The sequence below is a fragment of the Cololabis saira genome, chromosome 18 (assembly GCF_033807715.1).
Source record: "Cololabis saira isolate AMF1-May2022 chromosome 18, fColSai1.1, whole genome shotgun sequence".
NCBI classification, from domain to species: Eukaryota; Metazoa; Chordata; class Actinopteri; order Beloniformes; family Belonidae; genus Cololabis; species Cololabis saira.
In genome coordinates, this window is record NC_084604.1 from 3,698,095 (window position 1) to 3,724,215 (window position 26,121).

At 47.8% G+C, this 26,121-nt stretch overlaps 3 protein-coding genes across 4 annotated transcripts in view; 1 reads left to right on the plus strand and 2 right to left on the minus strand.

Moving 5' to 3' along the window:
* Positions 1–1,387: 1,387 nt before the first annotated feature.
* On the minus strand, positions 1,388–13,683 carry serpina10a (serpin peptidase inhibitor, clade A (alpha-1 antiproteinase, antitrypsin), member 10a). 2 transcript variants are annotated; one of them, XM_061746889.1, is made up of 6 exons: positions 13,602–13,683; positions 12,726–13,007; positions 11,970–12,263; positions 10,756–11,029; positions 7,896–8,043; positions 1,388–2,973 (listed from the first exon to the last, which is right to left on the minus strand). In XM_061746889.1, the coding sequence occupies exons 2-6, from the start codon at positions 13,000–13,002 to the stop codon at positions 2,785–2,787; spliced, it is 1,182 nt and encodes a 393-aa protein (XP_061602873.1). In that variant the 5' UTR covers positions 13,003–13,007; positions 13,602–13,683; the 3' UTR covers positions 1,388–2,784. The 2 variants fall into 2 exon arrangements, with proteins under 2 accessions (XP_061602873.1, XP_061602874.1); XM_061746890.1 differs by having other exon boundaries at positions 12,726–13,010; positions 13,602–13,681.
* A 951-nt stretch (positions 13,684–14,634) lies between these two features.
* On the minus strand, positions 14,635–22,141 carry xrcc3 (X-ray repair complementing defective repair in Chinese hamster cells 3). Its single transcript, XM_061746892.1, has 7 exons — positions 22,003–22,141; positions 18,984–19,121; positions 17,976–18,188; positions 16,320–16,474; positions 16,041–16,253; positions 15,058–15,095; positions 14,635–14,974 (listed from the first exon to the last, which is right to left on the minus strand). The coding sequence occupies exons 1-7, from the start codon at positions 22,055–22,057 to the stop codon at positions 14,635–14,637; spliced, it is 1,152 nt and encodes a 383-aa protein (XP_061602876.1). The 5' UTR covers positions 22,058–22,141.
* A 262-nt stretch (positions 22,142–22,403) lies between these two features.
* The window catches only part of brf1b (BRF1 RNA polymerase III transcription initiation factor subunit b), a 50,313-nt gene continuing 46,595 nt past the window's right edge, over positions 22,404–26,121 (plus strand). The window contains exons 1-2 of the mRNA XM_061746877.1: positions 22,404–22,858; positions 25,506–25,721. Of these exons, the coding sequence (XP_061602861.1) occupies positions 25,538–25,721 (184 nt within the window). The 5' untranslated portion in view covers positions 22,404–22,858; positions 25,506–25,537. The remainder of the gene's footprint in view (positions 22,859–25,505; positions 25,722–26,121) is intronic.

Consider the following 26,121-nt stretch of genomic DNA (forward strand, 5'->3'; position numbering starts at 1 on the left):
CGACAGGGGGATTTTAACTGAATGGCAACATGTTCAAAGGAATCAAATTTACCATAAGACATTTTCTTGCATTGAAAGCTGTCCTTGAACAGAGAGGCAACTCCGCCTCCTCTCCTATGTATTCTTGCTTCACTAAAGAAACTAAAATTCTGCGGCGTTGACTCAATAAGAACTACTGCACTATTATCCTGACTTAACCAAGTTTCAGTTAAAAACATAAAATCAAGGTTGTGCTCGTTAATAAAATCATTGATTAAGAAAGATTTGCCAACCAGAGACCTGATATTTAAAAGGGCTAAATGTACATGTAAATCCTTAACAGGAGACACTGGTGAGATTCGAGGATGACATGCTATACTCAACAGATTAGCAGATTTAACTGAACTTTTTTCATTTCTCACCAGTTTGATACGTTTTCTGTTACCTATTATCACAGGAATAGAGAAAGCTGATTTAACTCCATGGGGCCCAGACTTTTCATGGGACAGAACAATGTTAATATTGACATCACAACCTGGACCCGGCCCATATCAGACATCACTGATATGGTAGTTCAGAGGAGGTGAGGGGGGGTGGTGACTTTTGGTTAGCTGCTTTGTCCGAGGTGGTGGTTTGGGAGGGGGTGGGCGTGGGCCATGTGGGGGGTTAGATAAAGGATTTTGGCACGGTGTTAGTTGTAATCCAATATTCACCAGGCTTTTCATTCTGTCAGTGAATTCCAGGAGTGGGGAGTCCTGACTGCCTGGAGACAGAAAGCTGGGTGGGCTGGGTGGGCTCTCGTGGGGTGAAGGTTTGATGTCTCCTGTTGGGGCTGGGGGAGACTCCCCCTGTTGGGGTGAGGATAAGGATGATGATGCAGTTTCTCTCTGACTCTCTGACTCTTTTCCATGGTCAGTCCTTGTCTCAGTGTTCTCATCACAGCGCCGCCTTATCAGTTGTTTTGGAACATCCCGCCTCTTGTTGTTGGTGGGGGCCTGTTTGTGACGTAGATGATAGAAAATGTTGCTGCAAAATAACTGTCCACCAGCCTTATTCAAACGAGAGCCACCTGCCTTAAAAAGATGCTTGCGACCCCAAAAGATGAAGAAATTATCAATAAAGTTAATTGATTGAGCAGCACATGCATCTTTAAGCCATCTGTTTAACGCCATCAGCCTGCTGAATCTCTCATCTCCCTGCCGAACCGTCGGTATTGGTCCACTGAAAAAAGAAAAGAAAATAGAAAAGGTCTTGTTTTGTCCCTTTTGTCCAGCTTACTGAGGTGTAAAGTAGCTGAGGGCTCCTGTCTCTTTAAAACTTGCTTGTCCTCTGATTGGCCGTCCTCTGTGCGAGCTGTGCGAAGACTCGAACGAAGAATCGGCGATGGAAGAAATCCACTGTAATCTGATTACTTTCACGTTATTATAACTTTTATTTATTCACATTTACAAGAAAAATGGGACACGTTGATATTGGATAAGTGACAGAACACAAGGAAAGTCAAAATACACGCATTTTAACATCTCTGACACCCTCCAAAAAACTCATCACTTCCTTTACTGAGTCTGAGAAGGCAGAATGATTCAAACTGAAGCCTTCCCTCCAGCAGGGGGCAGCATGCTGCAGGATAATCATGACGGCACACTACTGACCAACAAAGTACTGTTGCATTCACCTGAAAACAGATGCTTTAATGGCAAATGAGCCAAATATGAAACCGTACACCAGAGCATCCCAGACTTCAGGAACTTTAGGGTGTTGATGTTTTAAGACAACACAGCGTTGATATGTAACTAAACTCATATCAAGTTACCGCCGCAGTTCTGTTTGTGACTCAATGCAGGAAATGAATCCAGTCCAGCTAGATGCTCACACGGTGATGCTAACAGCAATCTTAGTTGAGAATGAATACAACTGTTAATCTGAAGGTAACGACAAATCACATGACTATGAAGTAGAACCCTGAGCAGCATGCTAACACTCGTGAGGCTCACGCAACATCCAGCTAGCTTGATGTTAGCATGGTGCTAATCATTATAAAAGGTGCTAATGTAAAAATAACATGATACCCAGGGGTGCACACAAGCCGGGACTCGAGGGCTAGTCTACTGCATGTTTTAGATGTTTCCCTGTCTTCAACAAACCTGATTCTAATCACTGGTCGTCATCAACATGTCATCAAGGTTTACACAACTCTGTTGGTGACACAGCCTTGTCTATCAGGGTTGTGTTGAGGCAGGGAAACATCTAAAACGTGGAGTAGACTGGCCCTCGAGTCCTGGCTTGTGTGCACCCCTGATGATACCAACATTAACATGAAAATAACTCCATACCATAGTTGGATTTGCATGACAGTGGCATAATAGCAACATTAGCATAGTGTTAACATGCCATGATAACAGATCAATGCTACTATTAGCATAATGTTAACATAACAACAAACTAATATTAGCATGATAATACATGACAAACAGAATTATGCTAACAGCATAGCGTTTATATAATGTTCCCATTAGCATAGCTACATTAGCATAATAATAGCTGATGCTAATATTAGTATTTCCATTGTTTTTTTATTACTTTGACGCAGAAAACAACTACATTTATGTTCTTTTCATGGCGAGAACCACATAAATATCCAACTTTAAAGTTCCAGCCGAAGATAAATGTTAGATTTTTTAAATGAAGGCCCTTCAGGCACCTGTAGGGGCCCTCCTCCAGAAAAGAATCAACATTTGAATATGACCTGCGTATTTAGCTGTAGTAAGACCAACGGGATGGGCGGAGCTTGTTCCCCTGTCAGGTTTATTTCTGGGTGGGGTTGGCGACTCGGCCCATGAAGAGCAGCGTGCCGCTGGTCTCCTGGTAGATGATGACGAGGAAGGGTCTGTTGAAGGTCAGTCTTGGTGGAGGTGATGACGATGTGTTAACTCCGCCTCCTGAGCTGATGGCGCCGCTGCTCTCGTCAGCGGCGATGACACATTTGTGATAAACCTGACAGACAGAAGACAATCAGACAGCGACTCTTGGTGAGCTTTAAGAGCGAACGAACAGAGAGAAGCATCGGAGCAACGGAGACGACTGGACGAGCTGCTTCAGAAGGTCTCAGATCTGACGTCCTGGTCTCACTATACGTTCACATGCAGCGATTCAACCTGGTTGCAGATCGGTTGCAGACATCGTTCCGACATTTAAACTGCATGTAAACACCTCAACCTGGTCAAGTCAACCAAGCCGGATTCATCAACCAGTTTGGAGCACCTATATAAGCCAGTCGCAACCAGGTTGTTAACGCCATGTATACGGGGACATGGATATTACAGTCTGCGCATGCTCGAGAATTTCCCCCGGGTGGGGTTTTCCCCCGGGGGAGGGGATTCACCCGGAAGTGAAAGGAGACGACGCGTGCTCAGTAGTTGAAAAGGAGGCGGCGCGTGTTTAGCCATTCTTTAATTCTTCAAAACATGTCTACAGGAAGAACTGTAGGTTCGAGGTCCGAGGTGCTCGGACGCCATCTTTCTTTCTTGTTGTTGGTAAGCGGAGGTCAACCGGAAGTGGCTCTTTGTTGAAATGGTTACCTTGGGTACAGCGCCACCTAGCGTCACGGAGTCAGCCATGCTCTGGTTACAGTGGCTTATTCAATCTGATTCAGTCTGATCTCAGAACAGCATGTGTAATCAGACAAGTGATCCAATCTTCTGCATGTCATTATGTGATATGATCTGCAACCAGGTTGAATCGCTGCATGTGAACGTCTCTGTTGTAACTTGATTTGGACTGATCTGATCTGGATGTTCAGTAGTGATGAAGACAGATCTCAGGTCTTCTTCACGTTACCGACTTGATGACGGTTTGCCCTCGATCACCTCTGGAGACCTCCTCGCCATCGCGTCTCATCACTTTGATTAGGGAGAAGTCAAACATCACTAGGGGTGTAACAATATATCTGCCAAGAAATTTCGCAATACAAAAACGTCACGAAACGTGTCGTGGAGGTGACAAGGTGTATCACGATATTGGATTATTAATATTAATCTATTGTGTTGACTAGTAACGCGCATCCGACCGCGCCTCGACCCACGGACCAAAATCTTCCTCCACTCAGAAGAAACTAGTACCGTTTTGGTCCCGATCACGGGACTTTTGAGGGTTTTAAACTCTGAACTTTTATGTCTGGTGTAGAGTTAAGCCTTACCTTATTAAATTAAACCTTTTTGGGGTTGTGAGTAGGATAAACACGGGGACAACTTCTGCTGAGTTCCAGTGTACTTTAATGTCCCTCAAAAGTGTAGGATTTTAGAACATCAACACAGCACCTAGTGCCGTACTGTGGCGTATCACTCCGCCCAATCTAAAACAGACTAATCACTACAGATAAACTGACTAGTGTCATTATAGTCCCTGATTTACATCAGAATATAAAGAATATATTTATAAAATAATCAACCCTGAATTACCAAAATAACCTTCTTAACGAAAATAAATCTCCTCTTACACTTATAAGGTGAGCATGAATCAATCTTTTTTATGATGTAAAATTATATGTATTTATTTATATATTTAATTTTAGTTGTTAAATTTCTGGAAAAGAAAAAAGTCAAATCATACATGAGAGAAACTATTCAGTTTGTGGCAAATTATTTCTACTTGTATGAAACTGAAGATGCATAATGCAAACCTGACATTTACTTTTAGTTCAGTTTGTGGAAAATGGTTGGCCTGGCTTTCTCTTTAAAACTTAAACAGTTATTACATTACAAACTGTAACAATAGGGAAAATGCACAGCATTGTTTTGTATTTTGTGTCTTTCAAATAAAAGACCATTTTTTCCAGTCATATGTTCCTCATTCAAGGTTGTTAAAAAAATACTGCTATAATATCGTATCGTATCGTGACCTCAATGTCGTGTATCGTACCGTATTGTGAGATTAGTGTATCGTTACACCCCTAAACATCACTGAACTGAATTGTGGGTCCAATCGAGGGCGACGTTGTTTCTGTCTAAAGGTGGGAGATCTTCACCTTTTTTCACGCTTCAGTGTGGGCGTCGGCCAGTCCCTGCGGTTACACAGCCAATGAAAATTGCACGCGGTGGCAGAAGGGAAAAGGACGGCCTGCAGGTAATCCAGATCTCTATGGACCTCCAGACAGACGTGAAGTCTGTGTTTGACTGGCAGGGCTTCGTATTTTCTTAACGTGAATATGAAGTCGGAGCCGTCCAATCCACAGCTGGACTTCAGTAACGAGGCCTCACAGTTTAAAGTCTGCCATCAGGCCATGTGGAGGACAAAGACTGAAATCATCTGATTTAAAGGAGCATGAGGCAGGATTGAGGCAGGATTCATGAAAAAAATCTGTATACGTTTTAAGTTTTCTAGTAATAATGTCAGATGAAGCGTTCCAAACCAAAAAGAATGAGCCCTCTAGCGTATCTCTCTGTTGCCTTGAACAGGCTGTGTGCTGCAAAATGTGCTGCAATTGTCCCCGGAATTTCCCGCGCTGTCCTGCGGATGTGACGTCACATGACGCTGCATGCGCCTTCTCCCCGTTCTCCCGTGCCGGCTTCACTGTTGGCTGCAGTACCCCCGGCGACCGTCGTGGCGCTAATGAGTCTCATTTCTTATTCTTGCCTCAAGCTCCTTTAAAGGTGACCTATTATGGCATTTAATGTATATTTTAAACAGGCCTTGAATGTCTTAAAAACAATCTAAAGCTTGTTTTTTCTACATAAATCATAAATCCAGCCTGTGGGCCCTGTCACTAGTTTTACCGCTTCTAACCCCTTTTTCTGTGCCTCATTTTTAGGGAAGGGGGGGGTATGATAATGAGGCTCTGTGCTGATTGGCTCCCTGAATGATGTGTAGCAGGGGAGGAGCATAAACCTCGCTCTGCCAGAGCAGCCCGAGCCTGTAAATAAATCCCAACACTGAATTTTCACAAATGGCAACTTTATTGTTAAAAAAATAAAATATGAGTTGTATATAAATAACATTTATGCACTATTTAAGCCGGATCTACCCGGCGGATGCTGAACGCTGGCCGCATCACCGCGGCTTTAACGGGGGAATCTGACCGGTTCCGACCGGCCAGGACCGCAGGAACCCGCCTGGACTGGTAGCAGGGACTCCCGGGGACCGACCAGCGGAATTTCAGCCGGATCTGCCCGGCGGATGCTGCGCGACGGGCGCCGCAACACCACGGCGGGCGCACAGATCCGCTCCGCGGCGCATCCGCGGCACATCGCCCGTTATCGGGGATCAAACCGACAGATTTGCCTGAAAATCTCGGAGGGTGAAGCTGGTCCGACCTGGGACAGACCCCCGAGGACCCAGCTCCCAAACCACCCGGGAACCTGGATGATTTAACCCGGATCCGCTCCGCCGCGGCGCCACGTCCGACTGGCTTAAGGATGGACCGCTCCAGCAGCGGAGAGAGCTGGTTGTGGGCGTGGTTTCAGCAGCGGGGGCTGAACCTCTGGAAATCTGCTCCCGTCGTTACGTAACGACGGGAGCAGATTCTAATCGACTCAAAAAAAACCACGTGACACTGGGGGACTCTGTCCGGCGGGGGTCAGACACCTTGCAGAAATTCATGGTATTTTGTCTCCCCTGTGCTGGCAGGGTGAGGGGAGACCACTTTATATATGTTAAAACAAGAAAAAACGTGTTTTTCATAATAGGTTCCCTTTAATATTGTGTTTACGGTTCTAAAGATAGCTTAATCCAGGTTTGATTAGGCAGTCCAGAGCCAGGAAAAGTTTCACAGATCACAAACTGTCTTTTATGTCATCTTTAGCATATAATAGTTTATTTAATCCAGATTTGGTTTTTCTTTGGGACCTGGTCTGAGGAGGTCTCAGAGCTCTAAAAAGCAGTGGAACCGTGTTTTGGACTTCTGACCAACCAGAAGCTGAACTGTGAAGACGTGGCGACCTGCAGTGGCAGCAAACGCCCCAGAAATCAATCCCCAACGGCGTTTGGTGATCCTAAAGAATAAAGAGACGTCCGTGGAGATAAAAGTATGGCAACGCGCAGCGAGATGTGACGCCGGGTTCTGGAGAATAAAGGGGGGAAGCTGACGAGGCGTCTGCAATCCGCCCACCAATCAGAACTTAGAAAATAACCGGACCATTGATCCGTGTAGAAAGATGATGCTTTGCCCTGACGGTCGGAGCGGAGAAGAGTTGCCTCTGACTGGGTGGAGTCCACCTCTGACTGGGTGGAGTCCACCTCTGACTGGGTGGAGTCCACCTCTGACTGGGTGGAGTCCACCTCAGACTGGGTGGAGTCCACCTCTGACTGGGTGGAGTCCACCTCTGACTGGGTGGAGTCCACCTCCGACTGGGTGGAGTCCACCTCCGACTGGGTGGAGTCCACCTCCGACTGGGTGGAGTCCACCTCAGACTGGGTGGAGTCCACCTCTGACTGGGTGGAGTCCACCTCTGACTGGGTGGAGTCCACCTCAGACTGGGTGGAGTCCACCTCTGACTGGGTGGAGTCCACCTCTGACTGGGTGGAGTCCACCTCTGACTGGGTGGAGTCCACCTCTGACTGGGTGGAGTCCACCTCTGACTGGGTGGAGTCCACCTCAGACTGGGTGGAGTCCACCTCTGACTGGGTGGAGTCCACCTCTGACTGGGTGGAGTCCACCTCAGACTGGGTGGAGTCCACCTCCGACTGGGTGGAGTCCACCTCCGACTGGGCGACGCCCACCTCCGACTGGGCGACGCCCGCTGCCATCAGCCTGCCGCTCTGGGCTCCGGAGCCTCCACTTGCATTTTAATCATGACTGAAGTATCACATGGGAAAGGATCAATACTCAACGCTGAGTATTTGTAACTCAGCGATCCGACTTTGTCGTGTTTGTTTGTATGAGGATTTAACTTTTGTGCGTTTAAAAGTGTTTGGTCACTGACCTGTGTGAGTTTGGGTCCATTAGTTCCGCCCATGTTGCTGAAGTCAGGGTCGTCCTGAAACACCTGAGTGATGTCCAGACTCTGGAGGGCGTCTCTGAGAGAGTAAGAGCGCTCCAAGGTGAAGCGAGGAAGCTGCACCTCCAGGTTCCTGTTCCAAAAAACAATTTAGATTTGTTTGTCGTCATAAACATCGGTAGAAATAAGTGGGATGGGGTTAGATGGTGGAGGTTGGGGTTAGATGGTGGAGGTTGGGGTTAGATGGTGGAGGTTGGGGTTAGATGGAGGTGGGTGATTGCCTGAAGGGAACAGCTGGAAGGAAAAGTAGAGCGGACAACAGAGGGATGGAGGTTGGAGCGCATGTACGAGTGTTTCTGGTGGTACCAGGACCTCTGGAGTACGACCACAGACCAGATCCACCAGCGCGTCTCACGTGTTTACAGTCTACGGTCACACATCGGTCACCGCAACGTCTCACGTGTTTACTGTCTACGATCGCACATCTGTCACCATAACATCTAACGTGTTTACAGTCTACGATCGCACATCTGTCACGGTAACGTCTCACGTGTTTACAGTCTCAGTCACACATCTGTCACCGTAACGTCTCACGTGTTTACAGTCTACGATCACACATCTGTCACGGTAACGTCTCACGCGTTTACAGTCTACGATCACACATCTGTCACCGTAACATCTAACGTGTTTACAGTCTACGATCGCACATCTGTCACGGTAACGTCTCACGCGTTTACAGTCTCAGTCACACATCGGTCACCGCAACGTCTCACGTGTTTACGGTCTACGATCGCACATCTGTCACCATAACATCTAACGTGTTTACAGTCTACGATCACACATCTGTCACGGTAACGTCTCACGCGTTTACAGTCTACGATCACACATCTGTCACCGTAACATCTAACGTGTTTACAGTCTACGATCGCACATCTGTCACGGTAACGTCTCACGCGTTTACAGTCTCAGTCACACATCTGTCACCGTAACGTCTCACGCGTTTACAGTCTCAGTCACACATCTGTCACCGTAACGTCTCACGTGTTTACAGTCTACGATCACACATCTGTCACCGTAACATCTAACGTGTTTACAGTCTACGATCGCACATCTGTCACGGTAACGTCTCACGCGTTTACAGTCTCAGTCACACATCTGTCACCGTAACGTCTCACGTGTTTACAGTCTACGATCACACATCTGTCACATCAATGTCTCACGTGTTTACAGTCTACGATCGCACATCTGTCACCGTAACATCTAACGTGTTTACAGTCTACGATCGCACATCTGTCACGGTAACGTCTCACGTGTTTACAGTCTACGATCGCACATCTGTCACCGTAACGTCTCACGTGTTTACAGTCTACGATCACACATCTGTCACGGTAACGTCTCACGCGTTTACAGTCTACGATCCCACATCTGTCACCATAACATCTAACGTGTTTACTGTCTACGATCACACATCTGTCACGGTAACGTCTCACGCGTTTACAGTCTCAGTCACACATCTGTCACCGTAACGTCTCACGTGTTTACAGTCTACGGTCACACATCTGTCACAGTAACGTCTCACGTGTTTACAGTCTACGATCACACATCTGTCACATCAATGTCTCACGTGTTTACAGTCTACGATCGCACATCTGTCACCGTAACATCTAACGTGTTTACAGTCTACGATCGCAGATCTGTCACGGTAACGTCTCACGCGTTTACAGTCTCAGTCACACATCTGTCACCGTAACGTCTCACGTGTTTACAGTCTACGATCACACATCTGTCACAGTAACGTCTCACGTGTTTACAGTCTACGATCACACATCTGTCACAGTAACGTCTCACGTGTTTACAGTCTACGATCACACATCTGTCACATCAATGTCTCACGTGTTTACGGTCTACGATCACACATCTGTCGCGGTAACGTCTCACGTGTTTACAGTCTACGATCACACATCTGTCACAGTAACGTCTCACGTGTTTACAGTCTACGATCACACATCTGTCACATCAATGTCTCACGTGTTTACGGTCTACGATCACACATCTGTCGCGGTAACGTCTCACGTGTTTACAGTCTACGATCACACATCTGTCACATCAATGTCTCACGTGTTTACGGTCTACGATCACACATCTGTCGCGGTAACGTCTCACGTGTTTACAGTCTACGATCACACATCTGTCACATCAATGTCTCACGTGTTTACGGTCTACGATCACACATCTGTCACGGTAACGTCTAGCGTGTTTACAGTCTACGATCTCACATCTGTCGCGGTAAAGTCTCACGTATTTACAGTCTACGATCACACATCTGTCACCGTAACGTCTCACGTGTTTACAGTCTACGATCACACATCTGTCACCGTAACGTCCCACGTGTTTACAGTCTACGGTCACACATCTGTCACGGTAACGTCCCACGTGTTTACAGTCTACGATCACACATCTGTCACCGTAACATCTCACGTGTTTACAGTCTACGATTGCACATCTGTCACCGTAACGTCTCACGTGTTTACGGTCTCAGTAACACATCTGTCACGGTAACGTTTCACGTCGGATGTCGTTCATTCTAAAACCCACCGCAATCCAACCATTTTCATGATACTCGTACACAAACAAACACTCCACATGCAGTAAAGAGGGAAGGAGAGAAGGAAGAGAAGAGGGGTGAGAGTGCAGACAAGAAACAAAGTTACAGAAGAGTGAAGGGAAGAAAAAAAGGAAGTAGGAACAGAAGGAGGAGGCGCCAGGTGAAGGAAGTGAAGATGTTCGGGAAAAGAAAGCAGCAACGGAAGGATGAAAGAGGACAGGAGGTAAGAGAGGCTCTCACGTCTTCTTCAGCTGTCTGATCCAGGTCTTGATCTTCTCAGATGTCACCTCTTCCTCCACAGCCGTGACATCCACGTCTTCATCAGGCAGTACCGCCAACATGGCTGCCCCATCCGTCATGGGCAGCTTCAGCACGCCAGCCTTCACCGACCGGTCGTAGGCCAGGAAGTACTTATCGGCCCGGAACATCATGGGAACCATGGCGACGTGATACTTGTCCACATAGAAGCGCTCATCCTGGGTGGACGACGAGTTGAAGGGTGGGTTGAACCGAGCTGAAACAGAAGTGGTTAACTGAGAAGTAGGGCTGGGGATTGATTCAGTTTCTTAAGATTCAGAATCGATTATCAAGATTTGATTCGATCCCATTCCGATATTGATTTGGGTTAGTGTTATTAAAACTGTTTTTTGAGCTGTTGCATGAATTATATGACTGTGTAGTTATGCAACATGTCATGTTCTACTGTGGGACTTCAACGCTCACGTGGGCAACATATTAATACTAGTATTATATTAAGATTCAACAGCAAGTATTGCAGCTAATGATGCTGTAAGGACCAATCAGCTCCCAGAATGCTGATAGAACTGCTTTCAGAAACATCCATGGGGCAGAATTACCAAACAGATCCAGGGAGGAAACAGAGACGTATGGAATCGTTTTTAATTTTTAACACATTCTGTTTTAATTCTTTTCCATTTCCGGTTTATTTCGGTGTTTAATTTTTGAGAATTTGGTTTTTAGCATTTTATGCAAATGCACGTGTTTACAGTCTACGGTGGCACATCTGTCACGGAATTTGGTTTTTAGCATTTTATGCAAATGTAACCCCATGACAGTATATAAAGTAATGAAATATAGACAATTCATGCAATTATAACTGAAAACTAGACATAAAAGGCAAAAACATGGCAGTAGTTATTCTTGTGTCCAACAAAACATTCCTTTTTTGGACATGAACCAAAAAATACCAAAAGTTGTAATGATGAAAAATAAAAATCGATCTTTAGACATACGAATCAATTTTTAGGAATTAATATGAGAATCGATTTAGAATCAGAAAATCTATTTTTTCCACACAGGCCTACTGAGAAGTACCCGGAAGTAAAGAGTTCTGGTCCAGCCAGGACCAGCCCCTGTCTGAAACCTGCACTTTGGTAGAACTAGCGGGCCACGCCCTCCGAGCGTGTGCCGCCGCAAACGTGGGTGTTACATACTCTGGTAAGACGCGACGGTGGCAACAAGCAGCTGGGTTTGGGGGTCCAGGGAGGACACGAGCTCCTGGACCTGGTCTCCGGTCTGCTCCTGGGCCCAGCGGTTGATGGTGTCGGCAGCTTCGTACGGGGTTGTGTAGGCCAGACTCTGGGCCTTGCCCCCGAACTTGGTCCGGACCACATCCAGGTACGGTGCAGACATCTGGAAGTCATGTGGAGGGAAGATGGCCACGCCCTGCTTGAGGTTCAGGGGGGGGTCCGCCTGCAGGACCAGGTTCCTGAGAGTCTGGAACAAATCTGGGAACAGAAGTACAGGCAGCAGTTTAGCTCCTGATCCTGATGTTAGCCCCCGATCCTGACGTTAGCCCCCGATCCTGACGTTAGCCCCCGATCCTGACGTTAGCCCCCGATCCTGACGTTAGCCCCCGATCCTGACGTTAGCCCCCGACGTTAGCCCCCGACGTTAGCCCCCGACGTTAGCCCCCGACGTTAGCCCCCGACGTTAGCCCCCGACGTTAGCCCCCGACGTTAGCCCCCGACGTTAGCCCCTGACCCCGAGCTCCGGGGTCTCCGGACCGGCCCCTGCTCTACCTGGGAGGGCCTGCGGGTCCTGCTCTACCTGGGAGGGCCTGCGGGTCCTGCTCTACCTGGGAGGGCCTGCGGGTCCTGCTCTACCTGGGAGGGCCTGCGGGTCCTGCTCTACCTGGGAGGGCCTGCGGGTCCTGCTCTACCTGGGAGGGCCTGCGGGTCCTGCTCTACCTGGGAGGGCCTGCGGGTCCTGTCCGGTCAGCGTGAGTCCCTGCAGCAGCTGCTCCTGCGTTAGCCCGCCGGCGGCGGTCAGCAGCGCTAGCAGCCCGCCGGACAGCGTGAACGGAGAGAGGAACACGTTGTCGTCGGTCCGGCCGGCCACGGCTCGGTACAGCCGGGTACCGAAGTCTGCGTTCCTGCTGGTCAGGTCCTGCACCGCGGGGTCGCTGGTCCCAGCCCGGGTCAGCAGGAGGAGCAGGACCAGGGAGACGGGGACAGGTGGAGACATGGTGTCTGCTGGGAGACAGAAGAAACAGTTGAAGAGCAGCCACCTCCACCTTCCACCCTCCACCATCCAACTCACCCTCCACCATCCAACCCCACCCTCACCCTCCACCCCCACCATCCACCATCCACCCCCACCCTCACTCTCCACCCTCTACTTCTACCTTCCACCCTCACCCTCCACTCTCCACCCTCCACCTTACCACCACCGTCCATCTCAACCCTAACCCCCACCCTCCACCATCCAACCCCACCCTCCACCCACTTCTACCCTCCACCCTCACTCTCCACCTCACCCTCCACCCTTGTCAATAACGTCATCGATCAGCTTTGCAACACATCCGGTCTGCAGGGCCACACCCTCAACGTATGACGTCATTTCGAGGTGGGACAGAAACGTAAACAAAAACAGACTGTTTGAACCAGTAGTTAGTGTTTGATCAGCTCCTGCCGATACCAGGCATCGATCAGCCATAAAACACTCACGTCATCGTGAAGTCCGCCATCATAGTATCAGTGACCGACCAGCAACACACAACAAACAAACAAACCAACAAACAAACACACAGGAGCAGAGAAACAGACAACAAACAGCTGACTCACCGCACAAATTATCTTTGATCAGGCTGCTCAGACGTTCACGCGCTGCGCATCCCCGTGAAGCTGCTCCGATTAGCGCTGAGAGCGGAAGTCCCAGCCCTTCCTTTCAAAATAAGAGTCCCGCAGACAGGACAAGGCTGGGCAGGGAGGAAGGACGTCTGTGTTCACATCCTCTAGTTACAGGACTGTCTTAGAACATTAGAATATTGTGATAAAGTCCTTTATTTTCTGTAATGCAAAACTGTCATACATTCTGGATTCATTACAAATCAACTGAAATATTGCAAGCCTTTTATTATTTTTATATTGCTGATCATGGCTTACAGTTTAAGAAAAATCAAATATCCTATCTCAAAAAATTTGAATATTCTGGGAATCTTAATCTTAAGATGTAAACCATACACTGAATTTCTGCTCACTATTCTTCACAAACTCTTCATTTATATTTTTCTTAATACCCATTTTATTTAAACACGTTCAGTCTGAATATCCAAAGTCCATAAATAAGAGTTTAACTTAAACAATAATAATAATACTAATGATAATACTACTACTACTAATAATAATAAAGATAAAAAGATACAATCTTAACTAGGAGTGGAGAGAGAAAAGAGGACGGTGCTGGAAAGTGACTGTCATTGGTGCTGAAGCTGTAACAATCAATATCAGGAAGAACTCACACATTTAACTTTGGTTGAAAATGTTCCAGCAGTTTTATTGAACAACTGTTAAGAAGAAAAAAAACATCATGGATGAGGCAGCACTGCCTGGTTTGTGTCATTGATTATTGCCAGGCTTTTATTTTGACAGGGAAGAAGTCGTTAACAACCGTTACTTGTTTAGCTTCACTCCAGTAAACCGCGCAGGCGCACTGACGGAAGCGAGTTAATGGTGTTCCCTGTTTAGATGTCAGTGGGAGCGCGCACACACATCCACGCAAAAACGTTATATACATATATACACACTTATAAATAAATCTCCACAGGTTATCTTGCTCCCATCTGATTTAGTTGCGCACGCACGCGCACACACGCCACTAAGAAACGGACTGTCCACATGCATTCAGGCTTCCATTAGGCTCAGCAGCACATGGTGACATCACCGATGGGGGCGTGGCCATGGACTGTTGTGCCTCGGTAGAGTTGGGGGTCCGCAGGCCCTCGGCCTCTTCCACTCCACGGACACCCTCCTTCCACACGGCTGCGTCCCGACCATCGCGGGCCAAATGAGGAGCGAACACCACCTCCAACCTGCGCAGAGTGCTGCTCTGGTCGCCACGGGAGACCGTCCCCTGGAGACGCCGCATCATCAGCCGAACCATGACCTGATTGGCCCACGCCAAACCCAACGCAGGGGCCACGGAGGACGACGACGGCCTGCGAAATGCACCCAGTTAAACCTAAATAAATATTTGGAACAATTATTTTGTAATGATAATCAATAATGGAACTGTGTTTACCCGAAGCTGTCGCCTGACTGGCCGAAAACACTGGTGACCTGAAAGAGACAGACAACAGCTGTTGGTGCAGGTGTGTGTGCAGGTGTTGGTGCAGGTGCTGGTGTTGGGGCAGGTGCAGGCGCAGGTGCAGGTGCTGGTGCAGGTGCTGGTGCAGGTGCGGGTGCAGGTGCAGGTGTTGATGCAGGTGTAGGTGTTGGTGCAGGTGTTTGTGCAGCTGCAGGTGCAGGTGTTAGTGCTCGTGTTGGTGCAGCTGTGAGTGTGTTACCTGGTGTGAGCGTGTTACCTGGTGTGAGCGTGTTACCTGGTGTGAGCGTGTGTTACCTGGTGTGAGTGTGTGTTACCTGGTGTGAGTGTGTGTTACCTGGTGTGAGTGTGTGTTACCTGGTGTGAGTGTGTTACCTGGTGTGAGCGTGTGTTACCTGGTGTGAGCGTGTTACCTGGTGTGAGCGTGTTACCTGGTGTGAGCGTGTTACCTGGTGTGAGCGTGTTACCTGGTGTGAGAGTGTTACCTGGTGTGAGCGTGTTACCTGGTGTGAGCGTGTTACCTGGTGTGAGAGTGTTACCTGGTGTGAGAGTGTTACCTGGTGTGAGCGTGTTACCTGGTGTGAGCGTGTTACCTGGTGTGAGCGTGTTACCTGGTGTGAGCGTGTTACCTGGTGTGAGCGTGTGTTACCTGGTGTGAGCGTGTGTTACCTGGTGTGAGCGTGTTACCTGGTGTGAGCGTGTTACCTGGTGTGAGCGTGTTACCTGGTGTGAGCGTGTTACCTGGTGTGAGCGTGTTACCTGGTGTGAGCGTGTGTTACCTGGTGTGAGCGTGTTACCTGGTGTGAGCGTGTTACCTGGTGTGAGCGTGTTACCTGGTTTGAGCGTGTTACCTGGTGTGAGCGTGTTACCTGGTGTGAGCGTGTTACCTGGTGTGAGCGTGTTACCTGGTGTGAGCGTGTTACCTGGTGTGAGCGTGTTACCTGGTGTGAGCGTGTTACCTGGTTGATGCAGAGGACAGGTGCGGTGAACTCGTGGCTCAGGCGGTGCACTGTGGACGAGAAGGAGATCAGCTGTCTGTTCCTTTCCAGCCAATCGTCTGCCTGGAACTCGCAGCGGAAAAGCGCGGCCACCGAGTCCACCACCACCAGCCGGACCAGGCCCCGCGCCAGCAGCAGGGGGGCGCGGCTGTGCAGACAGACATGGAGGGAGTCCTGCAGACACACGGACTCATCAAGCCGCCAGAGGGGCAGGACGTCAGCTTAGCAGGGGGAACTCACCAGGTCGGCGGTGTGTTCCACGTAGACGTGGTCGCTGAAGCGCAGGGCCCCGAGCACAGACGGGGGGACGTCAGGACGCAGGAGCGGCTGCTCCGAGATCAGCTGCTGCAGACGTTTGATGGGGAACGAGTCCTCGGTGCAGATGTACAGCGCTCCTAGAGAAAATCCACACATTCACCACGCTGGTACGCTTCACCAGATATCCATCACCACCCGGTGCTGCGTTCACGACCCGGTGCTGCGTTCACGACCCGGTGCTGCGTTCACGACCCGGTGCTGCGTTCACGACCCGGTGCAGCGTTCACGACCCGGTGCAGCGTTCACGACCCGGTGCAGCGTTCACGACCCGGTGCTGCGTTCACGACCCGGTGCAGCGTTCACGACCCGGTGCAGCGTTCACGACCCGGTGCAGCGTTCACGACCCGGTGCAGCGTTCACGACCCGGTGCTGCGTTCACGACCCGGTGCAGCGTTCACGACCCGGTGCAGCGTTCACGACCCGGTGCAGCGTTCACGACCCGGTGCAGCGTTCACGACCCGGTGCAGCGTTCACGACCCGGTGCAGCGTTCACGACCCGGTGCAGCGTTCACGACCCGGTGCAGCGTTCACGACCCGGTGCTGCGTTCACGACCCGGTGCTGCGTTCACGACCCGGTGCTGCGTTCACGACCCGGTGCTGCGTTCACGACCCCATGATGCGTTCACGACCCCATGATGCGTTCACGACCCCATGATGCGTTCACGATCCTATGATGCGTTCACAACCCCATGCTGTTCATGACCCGGTGGTGCATTCATGACCCCATGCTGCGTTCACGACCCGATGGTGCGTTCATGACTCCATGATGCGTTCATGATTCCGTGGTGTGTTCATGACCCGGTGGTGCATTCACTGACCTGACGGTGCGTTCACTGACCTGACGGTGCGTTCATGACCCCGTGGTGTGTTCATGACCCCGTGGTGTGTTCACGACCTCATGGTGCGTTCACTACCCGGTGGTGCGTTCATGACCCCATGCTGCGTTCACGACCCGATGGTGCATTCACGACCCCATGCTGTTCATGACCCGGTGGTGCGTTCATGACCCGGTGCAGCGTTCACGACCCCGTGCTGCGTTCACAACCCCATGCTGCGTTCACGACCTCATGCTGCGTTCACGACCCCATGCTGCATTCATGACCCCATGCTGCGTTCACGACCTCATGATGCGTTCACGACCTCATGATGCGTTCACGACCTCATGATGCGTTCACGACCTCATGCTGCGTTCACGACCCCATGCTGCGTTCACGACCCCATGCTGCGTTCACGACCCCATGATGCGTTCACGACCCCATGATGCGTTCACGACCCCATGATGCGTTCACGACCTCATGATGCGTTCACGACCCCATGATGCGTTCACGACCCCATGATGCGTTCACGACCTCATGATGCGTTCACGACCCCATGACGCGTTCACGACCCCATGACGCGTTCACGACCCCATGATGCGTTCACGACCCCATGCTGCGTTTATGACCCCATGCTGCGTTCATGACCTCATGCTGCGTTCATGACCCCATGCTGCGTTCACGACCCGGTGGTGCGTTCACGACCCGGTGGTGCGTTCGCGACCCGGTGGTGCGTTCACGACCCGGTGGTGCGTTCACTGACCTGCTCCCAGGCCTCCGTGCTGTGCCGGGTACTGCACAGACAGGCAGAGCTGCAGGGCCAGCTGGGTCTTCCCTGCTCCACTCTCCCCCGACAGCTCGGTGACCCCCCCCACAGGGAGACCCCCCCTCAGCAGCCGGTCCAGCACCGGACAGCCCACGCTGAGTCTGAGGACGGACCCGAGGCCGGGACACTCGCCCCGCTGCACCTGTAGGGCTGAACACAGAGGGAGGGGGGGGTCACACCCCCAGGAGACCCCCCCAGGTGGGTCAGACCCGGCCTGAGACCCCCCCAGGTGGGTCAGACCGGGCTGAGACCCCCCCCCCCCCCAGGTAGGGTGGACGGTATGGACTAAAAAAATGTATCACGATAATTTCTGGCATTTATCCCGATAACGATAAAAATGACGATAAAAAAAATACCAATTCAACTCCACCTTTGTAACTATAAATCTATTACCACATTCAGTCTTTGGAGCCCCCAAATCACTCCTCTAAAACAATACTGAATGCTACTAAACTACACCAATTAAATTGAATTAATAAAAACCAATTAAATGAGTCCACCTGTACTGCAAAACTGGAATGATTCAAATGAAACAAGTTTGAAATGTAAGAACTGTATGGCTTAAACAGTGGGATAACAGCGCAAACAGCAACAGTACCATTGTCCTTCAAGTTTTCCTAGCTTATAAAATCACAAAGTAGAAAGAAATACAACCTGATAAATAAAGAAACAGGACAAATAAATAAAAGTTTGTTTAACAACGAGCTCCTCGCTCTCAGATCCGCCTCATGCCATGTTTGTTAACCTGATTTATTCTTCTGCGTTAAATTGACGCGTCGATGTAACGCAGAACCATAAATCAGCTTTACACAAAAACGTCATCAACTGGAATTTATCGTTTTTACAGCGAGATGACAAATTCTCACCGTGGGGAATTTTTTTGACGGTATATCGTGAACGGTAAAATATGGCCCATCCCTACCCCCAGGTGGACCGTCCTCTCACCTGTGACTGGAGGGCGCCCCCTGCAGGCGTGGGCGGCGGCAGACAGCAGCTGCTGCACCTCTGGGCTGGCCAGACCCGTCAGTCTCTGGAGCTCGGTCTCGGAGACACACAGCACGTCCTGGACGGAGGACAGCTTGGCTGATGGAGGAGACACCCGTGGTTACTACGGCAACCCCAACAGTGTCCACACAAATCTGACCATTCACGACTGTTGTCAGAATCAGAATCAGAATCAGAATCAGGTTTATTAGGTCAGCTTAGAAAAACTGTTTTTGACTTCGGATACAGCAGCGGCGGCACGATGGTATTGTGCGCCTATTTTCCAAAGGGTAACACTGGGATAGGCGGCGGGGGGAGGAGAAAAAAAAATACATCTTCACACTGAATATCATACAATACACACAGTATCAAGTTGCAAAAAAAACACCTCAGCAGCACACAGAACAAACAGACACCACGAGACTTGCATGTGGGTGTGTGAGTGGGGGGTGTGTGTGTGTGTGTGGGGGGGGTCCCCGCACAGTACATCCAAGTGATCGCCGTTGTGGCGCTCGAAACCCGGAGACTGTTGGGGGGGGCTGATAAGAGGGAGGAGCCAAGGAAGGCGTTGAAGTTGAGGGAAGTGTGTGTGTTTTTCAGTAGGTGTCTGTGACGCGATAAGTCCGTGAACCTTCGCCCAGAGCTGCTCTCAGCCAAATGTCCTTGATGTTATCAGGTAGCTTGGTATAGTTCTGAGAGGGATCCGCAGATGTTCGTGGGAGAGGGGGAGGGTTAAGTGGGGGGCAGAGTCACCTTGTTTACATTCCACCAGGAAGATTGTGACCGGAGAGGCCTGCCAAGCCGCTCTGTCAAGGGCAGATTATAGAATCAACAATTTTCTTGAAAACAGGCAGCCCAGTAATTTTCCGTCTGCCTTTCAGTCTCTGGATCATCAATAGCAACTCCAATCAGACGAATTTGTGATCACTTCCCGCCAAGCCGAGCTTCCAACTTCTCCAGGGTGTTATCAATCTTGCCAATGAGCTCAAACACCGCCGCTAACCTGCGATTCTGTTCGAGAATCGCATCTATCTTACGGCCCTGCTCCCCCAACGTCAGAGTCTGAGCATTGGTCGCCTTGCTTGACCCTTCAGCCACGTCCGGCAGCTTTGAAAGAGCCAAAACAGCTGTCGACGTCTTACGCGTTTGTCGCGGGAACCCCACCCCCTCCGATCAGGAGAAATCCTGCTATCATAAATCCAATTATGAAGGCATCTACAAACGTCCTCGACAGTCAGAATCTTGAGACACTTCCAGTATTTGTAGGAATCCATTGTGTATCCAGAAAAAAAATGTCCCGTCGGGGCAGGAGGGCTCCCTTACTCCCTGTCTTCTGGTCGCAAAAATTTGGTCAATTGTGCTGAGAGACCAGTTAATCAATTCCATGTTGTAGAGTTTTCAGAGGAGTGAAAAAGAAGAGACTCTGAAGACGAGACACACAAAGCAGGGCAGGCAGAAAAGGGAGAGAGTAGAAAAGCGTCCGCCTTCGTCGAGAGCCGGAAGAAGAAGGTCCTGGCTGACACCACTAGAGTTAAATCCTGTCGTCTGAACCAAGACTGGCACACAGCCCATCATCAGAACATTCCTGTCACGTCTCCCATTTTGGCCGGGAAACTACTGTATTTCACCCCTCTTTCCCGTCCTCCTGTATTAGTATTTTCCCGTAAATTTTCAAACTGAATTGTCACTGGCCTCGCGAGAACTGACCCCTGCTGCAGCCTGGGTGGCAGTTCTCGCGAGGTTGGTGGCAACAACGGGAACAAACTCACACACACACACACACACACACACACACACACACGACAGAGTATTAGGGCCAAACTAAGACAAAAAAAATGGAAATTACGAGAATAAAGTCATAATATTACGAGAATAAAGTTGTAATATTTTGAGAATAAAGACGTAATATTACGAGAATAAAGTCGTAATATTACATATATTATAAATATAACTTCACAAGATGCTCAATATTCCTCATTTTAACACAGGGAGAAGAAGCTGTTCCTGTTAGAGTTCTCATAAATTATATTCTCATAATATTACGACTTTATTCTCATAACATTACGACTTTATTCTATTACGACTTTATTCTCGTAATGTTACGACTTTATTCTCGTAATATTACGACTTTATTCTCGTAATGTTACGACTTTATTCTATTACGACTTTATTCTAGTAATATTACGACTTTATTCTCGTAATGTTACGACTTTATTCTATTACGACTTTATTCTAGTAATATTACGACTTTATTCTCGTAATATTACTACTTTATTTTCGTAATATTACGACTTTATTCTCGTAATATTACGACTTTATTTTCGTAATATTACGACTTTATTCTCGTAATGTTAGGATTTTAATGTCGTAATGTTACGACTTTTTTCTCGTAATGTTACGACTTTATTCTCGTAATGTTACGACTTCATTCTCGTAATGTTACGACTTTATTCTATTACGACTTTATTCTCGCAACATTATGATTTTATTCTCGTAATTTCCAATTTTTTTGTCTTAGTTTGGCCCTAATACTCCGTCACACACACACACACACACACACACACACACACACACACACACACACACACACACACACACACACACACACACACACACACACACACACACACACACACATATATATATATAAATATAAAAAGTTTGCTCCCGTTGTCGCCACTAGCCTCGCGAGAACTTCCACCCAGGGCACTCAACAACAAATCAGAGATGGATGGATGAAACCAGAGAGAAGACATTTCTGCCCAAAAAGTGAAGACTTCGTTTAAATACATCTCTAAATGCGAAACCAAATGTACTTTCCTAAAGAGGAGCAGGATGGGGCTCAGTTCCGCTCTGGGAGAGTTATTTCAGCTGGTGGCAGCTCTGATAGTCCAAACTTGACAGCTCTGCATCAGCCCGACCCGAACACGTGTGTTTGCAGCTATAATAATATATAATATATAAATATATAAGTGGTTACCTCTCCTGGCCGCGGCCACGATGCTCGGCCGCAGCTCCAGCTGCTCCCACATCATCCCCGAGCCCGGACTCAGAGACACTAGTTTGACTGAGTGAATGATTCTGGTTCTGTTTTCATCAGTTTCTCCTCACAACAAACGCCCGCCTTGGCCGTGACGTCACCGCCGGTCGAGACCACTGGGCCGGGTTTAGGGGGGGGGACTGGTACCGGTACCGGCCCTCTAGAACCCAGCCCAGCTCCACATACTCCACTAATAAGAACTAATAAGTATTTCAAAGTACTTGTGACAGAAACGGGGGCGTTAGAGCGTGTCAGTGCTCGGTTCCGGCCCGTTAACCCCCCCCCCTCGCTGGTTCGACCCCCCCGGGAGTGGCAGGTGGACCTGCGTCACTTTAGAGCGCCCGGGCTGGAAAACAAACCGGGACCCGGCTGATCAGAACCTGATCAGAACCCTTTCTGATCAATAAGTGATCACCAGATGATGCTGGTGGTGCATGTGCAGCTGGAGTTTAGTGTAAACATGGAGGTTCCTGCGAGGTTCTGGTGATATAACTGGACTCTGACTGGTCCTGGTCTGCAGTTCTGGTTCTGGTCTGGTCCCCAGCTGCGGGTCCAGTACCTGGTCCAGTACCCGGTCCTGCAGGAGGACCCGGGTTGACTTGTTCCCGCCCTGAACAGGAGCTGAGAGCCGTGTCGGTGGAGGAGCGGGTCCGGTTCCGGTCCCCGGTCCCGAGGCTGCGGGTTCGAGCCCCGTTCCCGGTCCCGGTCCCTGCTGCAGTTGGGCCTGGGTCCGAAACCTGGTCCTCGAACCTGGACCTTTTACTGCGTCCTGAGAGACAAGCAGACCCCTGAACAGGTGAGTGGAGGCGGGTCACGTGGTCCGAGCCTGTACCTGCAGAGTAAAGTACTGGAAAAAAGTAACTAAGTAAAAGTAGAAATACCATAACTGAAAAAAACTTTGGTAAAAGTTAAAGTCACCCATAAGAAAATGACTTGAGTAAAAGTCTTAAAGTAGCTCACATTACAGGACTGTCTCAGAAACTTAGAATATTGTGATAAAGTCCTTTATTTTCTGTAATGCAAAAATGTCATACATTCTGGATTCATTACAAATCAACTGAAATATTGCAAGCCTTTTATTATTTTAATATTGCTGATCATGGCTTACAGTTTAAGAAAACTCAAATATCCTATCTCAAAAAATTTGAATATTCTGGGAATCTTAATCTTAATTTGTAAGCCATAATCAGAAATATTAAAATAATAAAAGGCATTACCGAAAATAAAGAACTTTATCACAATATTCTAATTTTCTGAGACAGTCCTGTATTTGCAGAGGTGCATAAACAGTGGTGCACACAAGCCGGGACTCGAGGGCCAGTCTACTGCAGGTTTTAGATTTTTCCCTGTCTCAACACAACCCTGATAGACAAGGCTGTGTCACCAACAGAGTTGTGTAAACCTTGATGACATGTTGATGACGACCATTGATTAGAATCAGGTGTGTTGAAGACAGGGAAACATCTAAAACATGCAATAGACTAGCCCTGGAGTCCCGGCTTGTGTGCACCACTGTGCATAAAGTACTTGAAAAAAGTAACTAAGTAAAAGTAGAAATACCATAACTGAAAAAGACTTTGCTAAAATTTAAAGTCACCCATACACTGAAAAAAATAAATCTAAGCGCATGTAAATATAACATATTTAAATCTGTGATATTAACAATTAAAAATGAAGTTTGTTGCTTTACATGAATACATCTAGTTTTGAACTTAATCTGAATTTGTTCAAAAAACAAGACATTGTGCATGTTTTCCTTAACCAGCAGTATTTATGTAATCCCAGGAAATCTTTTCATTTACACACAAACAACAAGCAATGATCTTGGGCAGATTGACCAACGTTTAGAAGACACATGCTTTATTTGTTTAAGTAGAACACCACAGTAAAAAATATCTTGCTTGATCTACTTTAAAAAAATTAAGGCAACTTTTTCGCATGAGATTTTTATGTAGATCAAGAAAGACTAGTCTTTGTATAAACGACTACATTTTTAGTATGTACAAAGTTAATTTGCAAGTAAAGTCAACTTAATTTTGGTAAATAAAGTCAACTTAATTTTGATAAATAAAGTAAACTTAACACAATTGCAAAATGTATTATTTGCATACAAAAAATTAAGTAGTTGACTTATTTTTTTTAAGTAGATCAAGCACAATATTTGTATCAGTGTAAGAAAATGACTTGAGTAAAAGTCTTAAAGTAGCTCACATTAAATGTACTTAAGTATCAAAAGTATCTTGTGAAAAAATATACTCAAGTATCAAAAGTAAAGTACAAGTATTTTATTGTACGCATGAAAAGAAGCAACACAACCAAAAATTATCCTTCCCATGTTTTTTGAAATGTGGTATAGAAAACCACCAAACACCAAAAATAAACTCTTTCTTGCAAAATAGAATTCTTTGATTATGTTAATTTGTAACGAGTGACGAGGTGGCAAATGTCAAAGTAATGAAGTAAAAGTATATTTTTTAACCTTTAAATGCAGTGAAGTAAAAGTCCTGCTTGAAAAAAACGTACTATACACCTCTGGTGATGCGTTTACCTGCCGGCTAAAACGTTTACAGAGTTCACACAGGAACAAGAAAGATTTGAAAGATCTGCGTGTTCATTTGTCTGGTGTCCCCTAAGAAATCCAGGGAACAGAATCAAGCTTTATTATATCATCCACAATGTTTTCCCGCCAGAGGTAAACCTCTCTCAAACCACAAAGGTAGGAGAGAAATGCACACGGTGGGCATGGATCCAGTCGTATTTATACTAAAAAGGGAGGTGTTTGTACGTGAACCCCATCTGCCAAACATCAGACCTTCAGCCGTATGTCCCCGTCTATTGCTTCCTACTTAAGATGTCCACCCAGATATCGGATGAGACCCATCAGTGTTAAAACATATGTTTCTCTTCATTGTCTTCACCTAAAGAAACACTATTTAACAGCGTGGTCATAAAACCCGAGTTGGCCCTGCAAATAGAGAAAAACCACCAGTGTACAATCTTATAGAAAAACCCTTCAAACTTTTAAACAATTTCATAAAATCCTAACAACTTCTACCACAACAGCAGGAAAGAAGGATACTGCCTCTCCAGATACCTCCTGAGAGAAAACTGAACAATTAAACCCATAAACGGCTACATTTTAAGCTGAGGGTATTGATAAAGTGGAATAATTAATATAAATCAGTAAAAGCAGTCCCTGCATTAATGAGGCGGTTATAAATTAAAAAAAAGATTTAATTAAAAGTCTGGAGTTTAAACAAAGTACCTTTAACATTTAAACAATCGACTTCTAAAAAGTAGTTAAATTGACTGTAAAAGCTTAACATCCAAGTTAAATCCATCTTGAGCTGCTTTTTGAGACTCTCAGCTCAGGTCACCAGTGAGGAGAGGTGTCGCCATGACAACGGACCTTAGCTCTGACACCTGTGACCTCTCCCCCCCAGGTGAGCCCACCAGCCCCACCAGCAGCCCCACCATGAGCTCCCGGGTGTGCGGGACCTGCGGGGGGTCCGACATCGACGTGGACCAGGCCCGGGGCAGCGCCGTGTGCACCAGCTGCGGCTCGGTTCTGGAGGACAACATCATCGTGTCTGAGGTCCAGTTTGTGGAAGGAAGCGGAGGAGTGTCGTCTGCCGTGGGACAGTTCGTGTCTTCTGATGGTGAGAACCGTGTCCTGGGGTCCCTGTACCTGGACCACAGGTGACCCGTCTCACCGGCCTCGCACACGTCCAGCTCCACAGCACCAGCATTTTATTCAGTACAAGACAGTGGTACCTGTAGCCAGGAGCTAGCCAGGAGCTAGCCCCCCCCCCCCCCATTGCTCCCCTAATTTTAGTGTTCTTAAAAAGATACAGGACTGTCTCAGAAAATTTGAATATTGTGATAAAGTTCTTTATTTTCTGTAATGCAATTTAAAAAAAGTCATACATTCTGGATTCATTACAAATCAACTGAAATATTGCAAGCCTTTTTTTTTTTTTTAATATTGCTGATTATGGCTTACAGAATATTCAATTTTTTTGAGATAGGATATTTGAGTTTTCTTAAGCTGTAAGCCAT

Bases quoted from the DNA above. Each gene is read 5' to 3' on its own strand.
- serpina10a (XM_061746889.1), bottom strand. From the start codon at position 13,002: ATGTCTCCACCTGTCCCCGTCTCCCTGGTCCTGCTCCTCCTGCTGACC. The intron at 11,030-11,969 runs GTATGTAACACC...CTTCTGTTTCAG, and splicing joins CACCGTCGCGTCTTACCAGA to CTCGGTTCAACCCACCCTTC. The intron at 2,974-7,895 runs GTCAGTGACCAA...TCTGTCTGTCAG, and splicing joins ATGGACCCAAACTCACACAG to GTTTATCACAAATGTGTCAT.
- xrcc3 (XM_061746892.1), bottom strand. From the start codon at position 22,057: ATGATGTGGGAGCAGCTGGAGCTGCGGCCGAGCATCGTGGCCGCGGCC. The intron at 19,122-22,002 runs GTAACCACTTAT...CTCCTCCATCAG, and splicing joins CGTGGCCGCGGCCAGGAGAG to CCAAGCTGTCCTCCGTCCAG. The intron at 15,096-16,040 runs GTAACACGCTCA...TGTCTCTTTCAG, and splicing joins CTGTCCTCTGCATCAACCAG to GTCACCAGTGTTTTCGGCCA.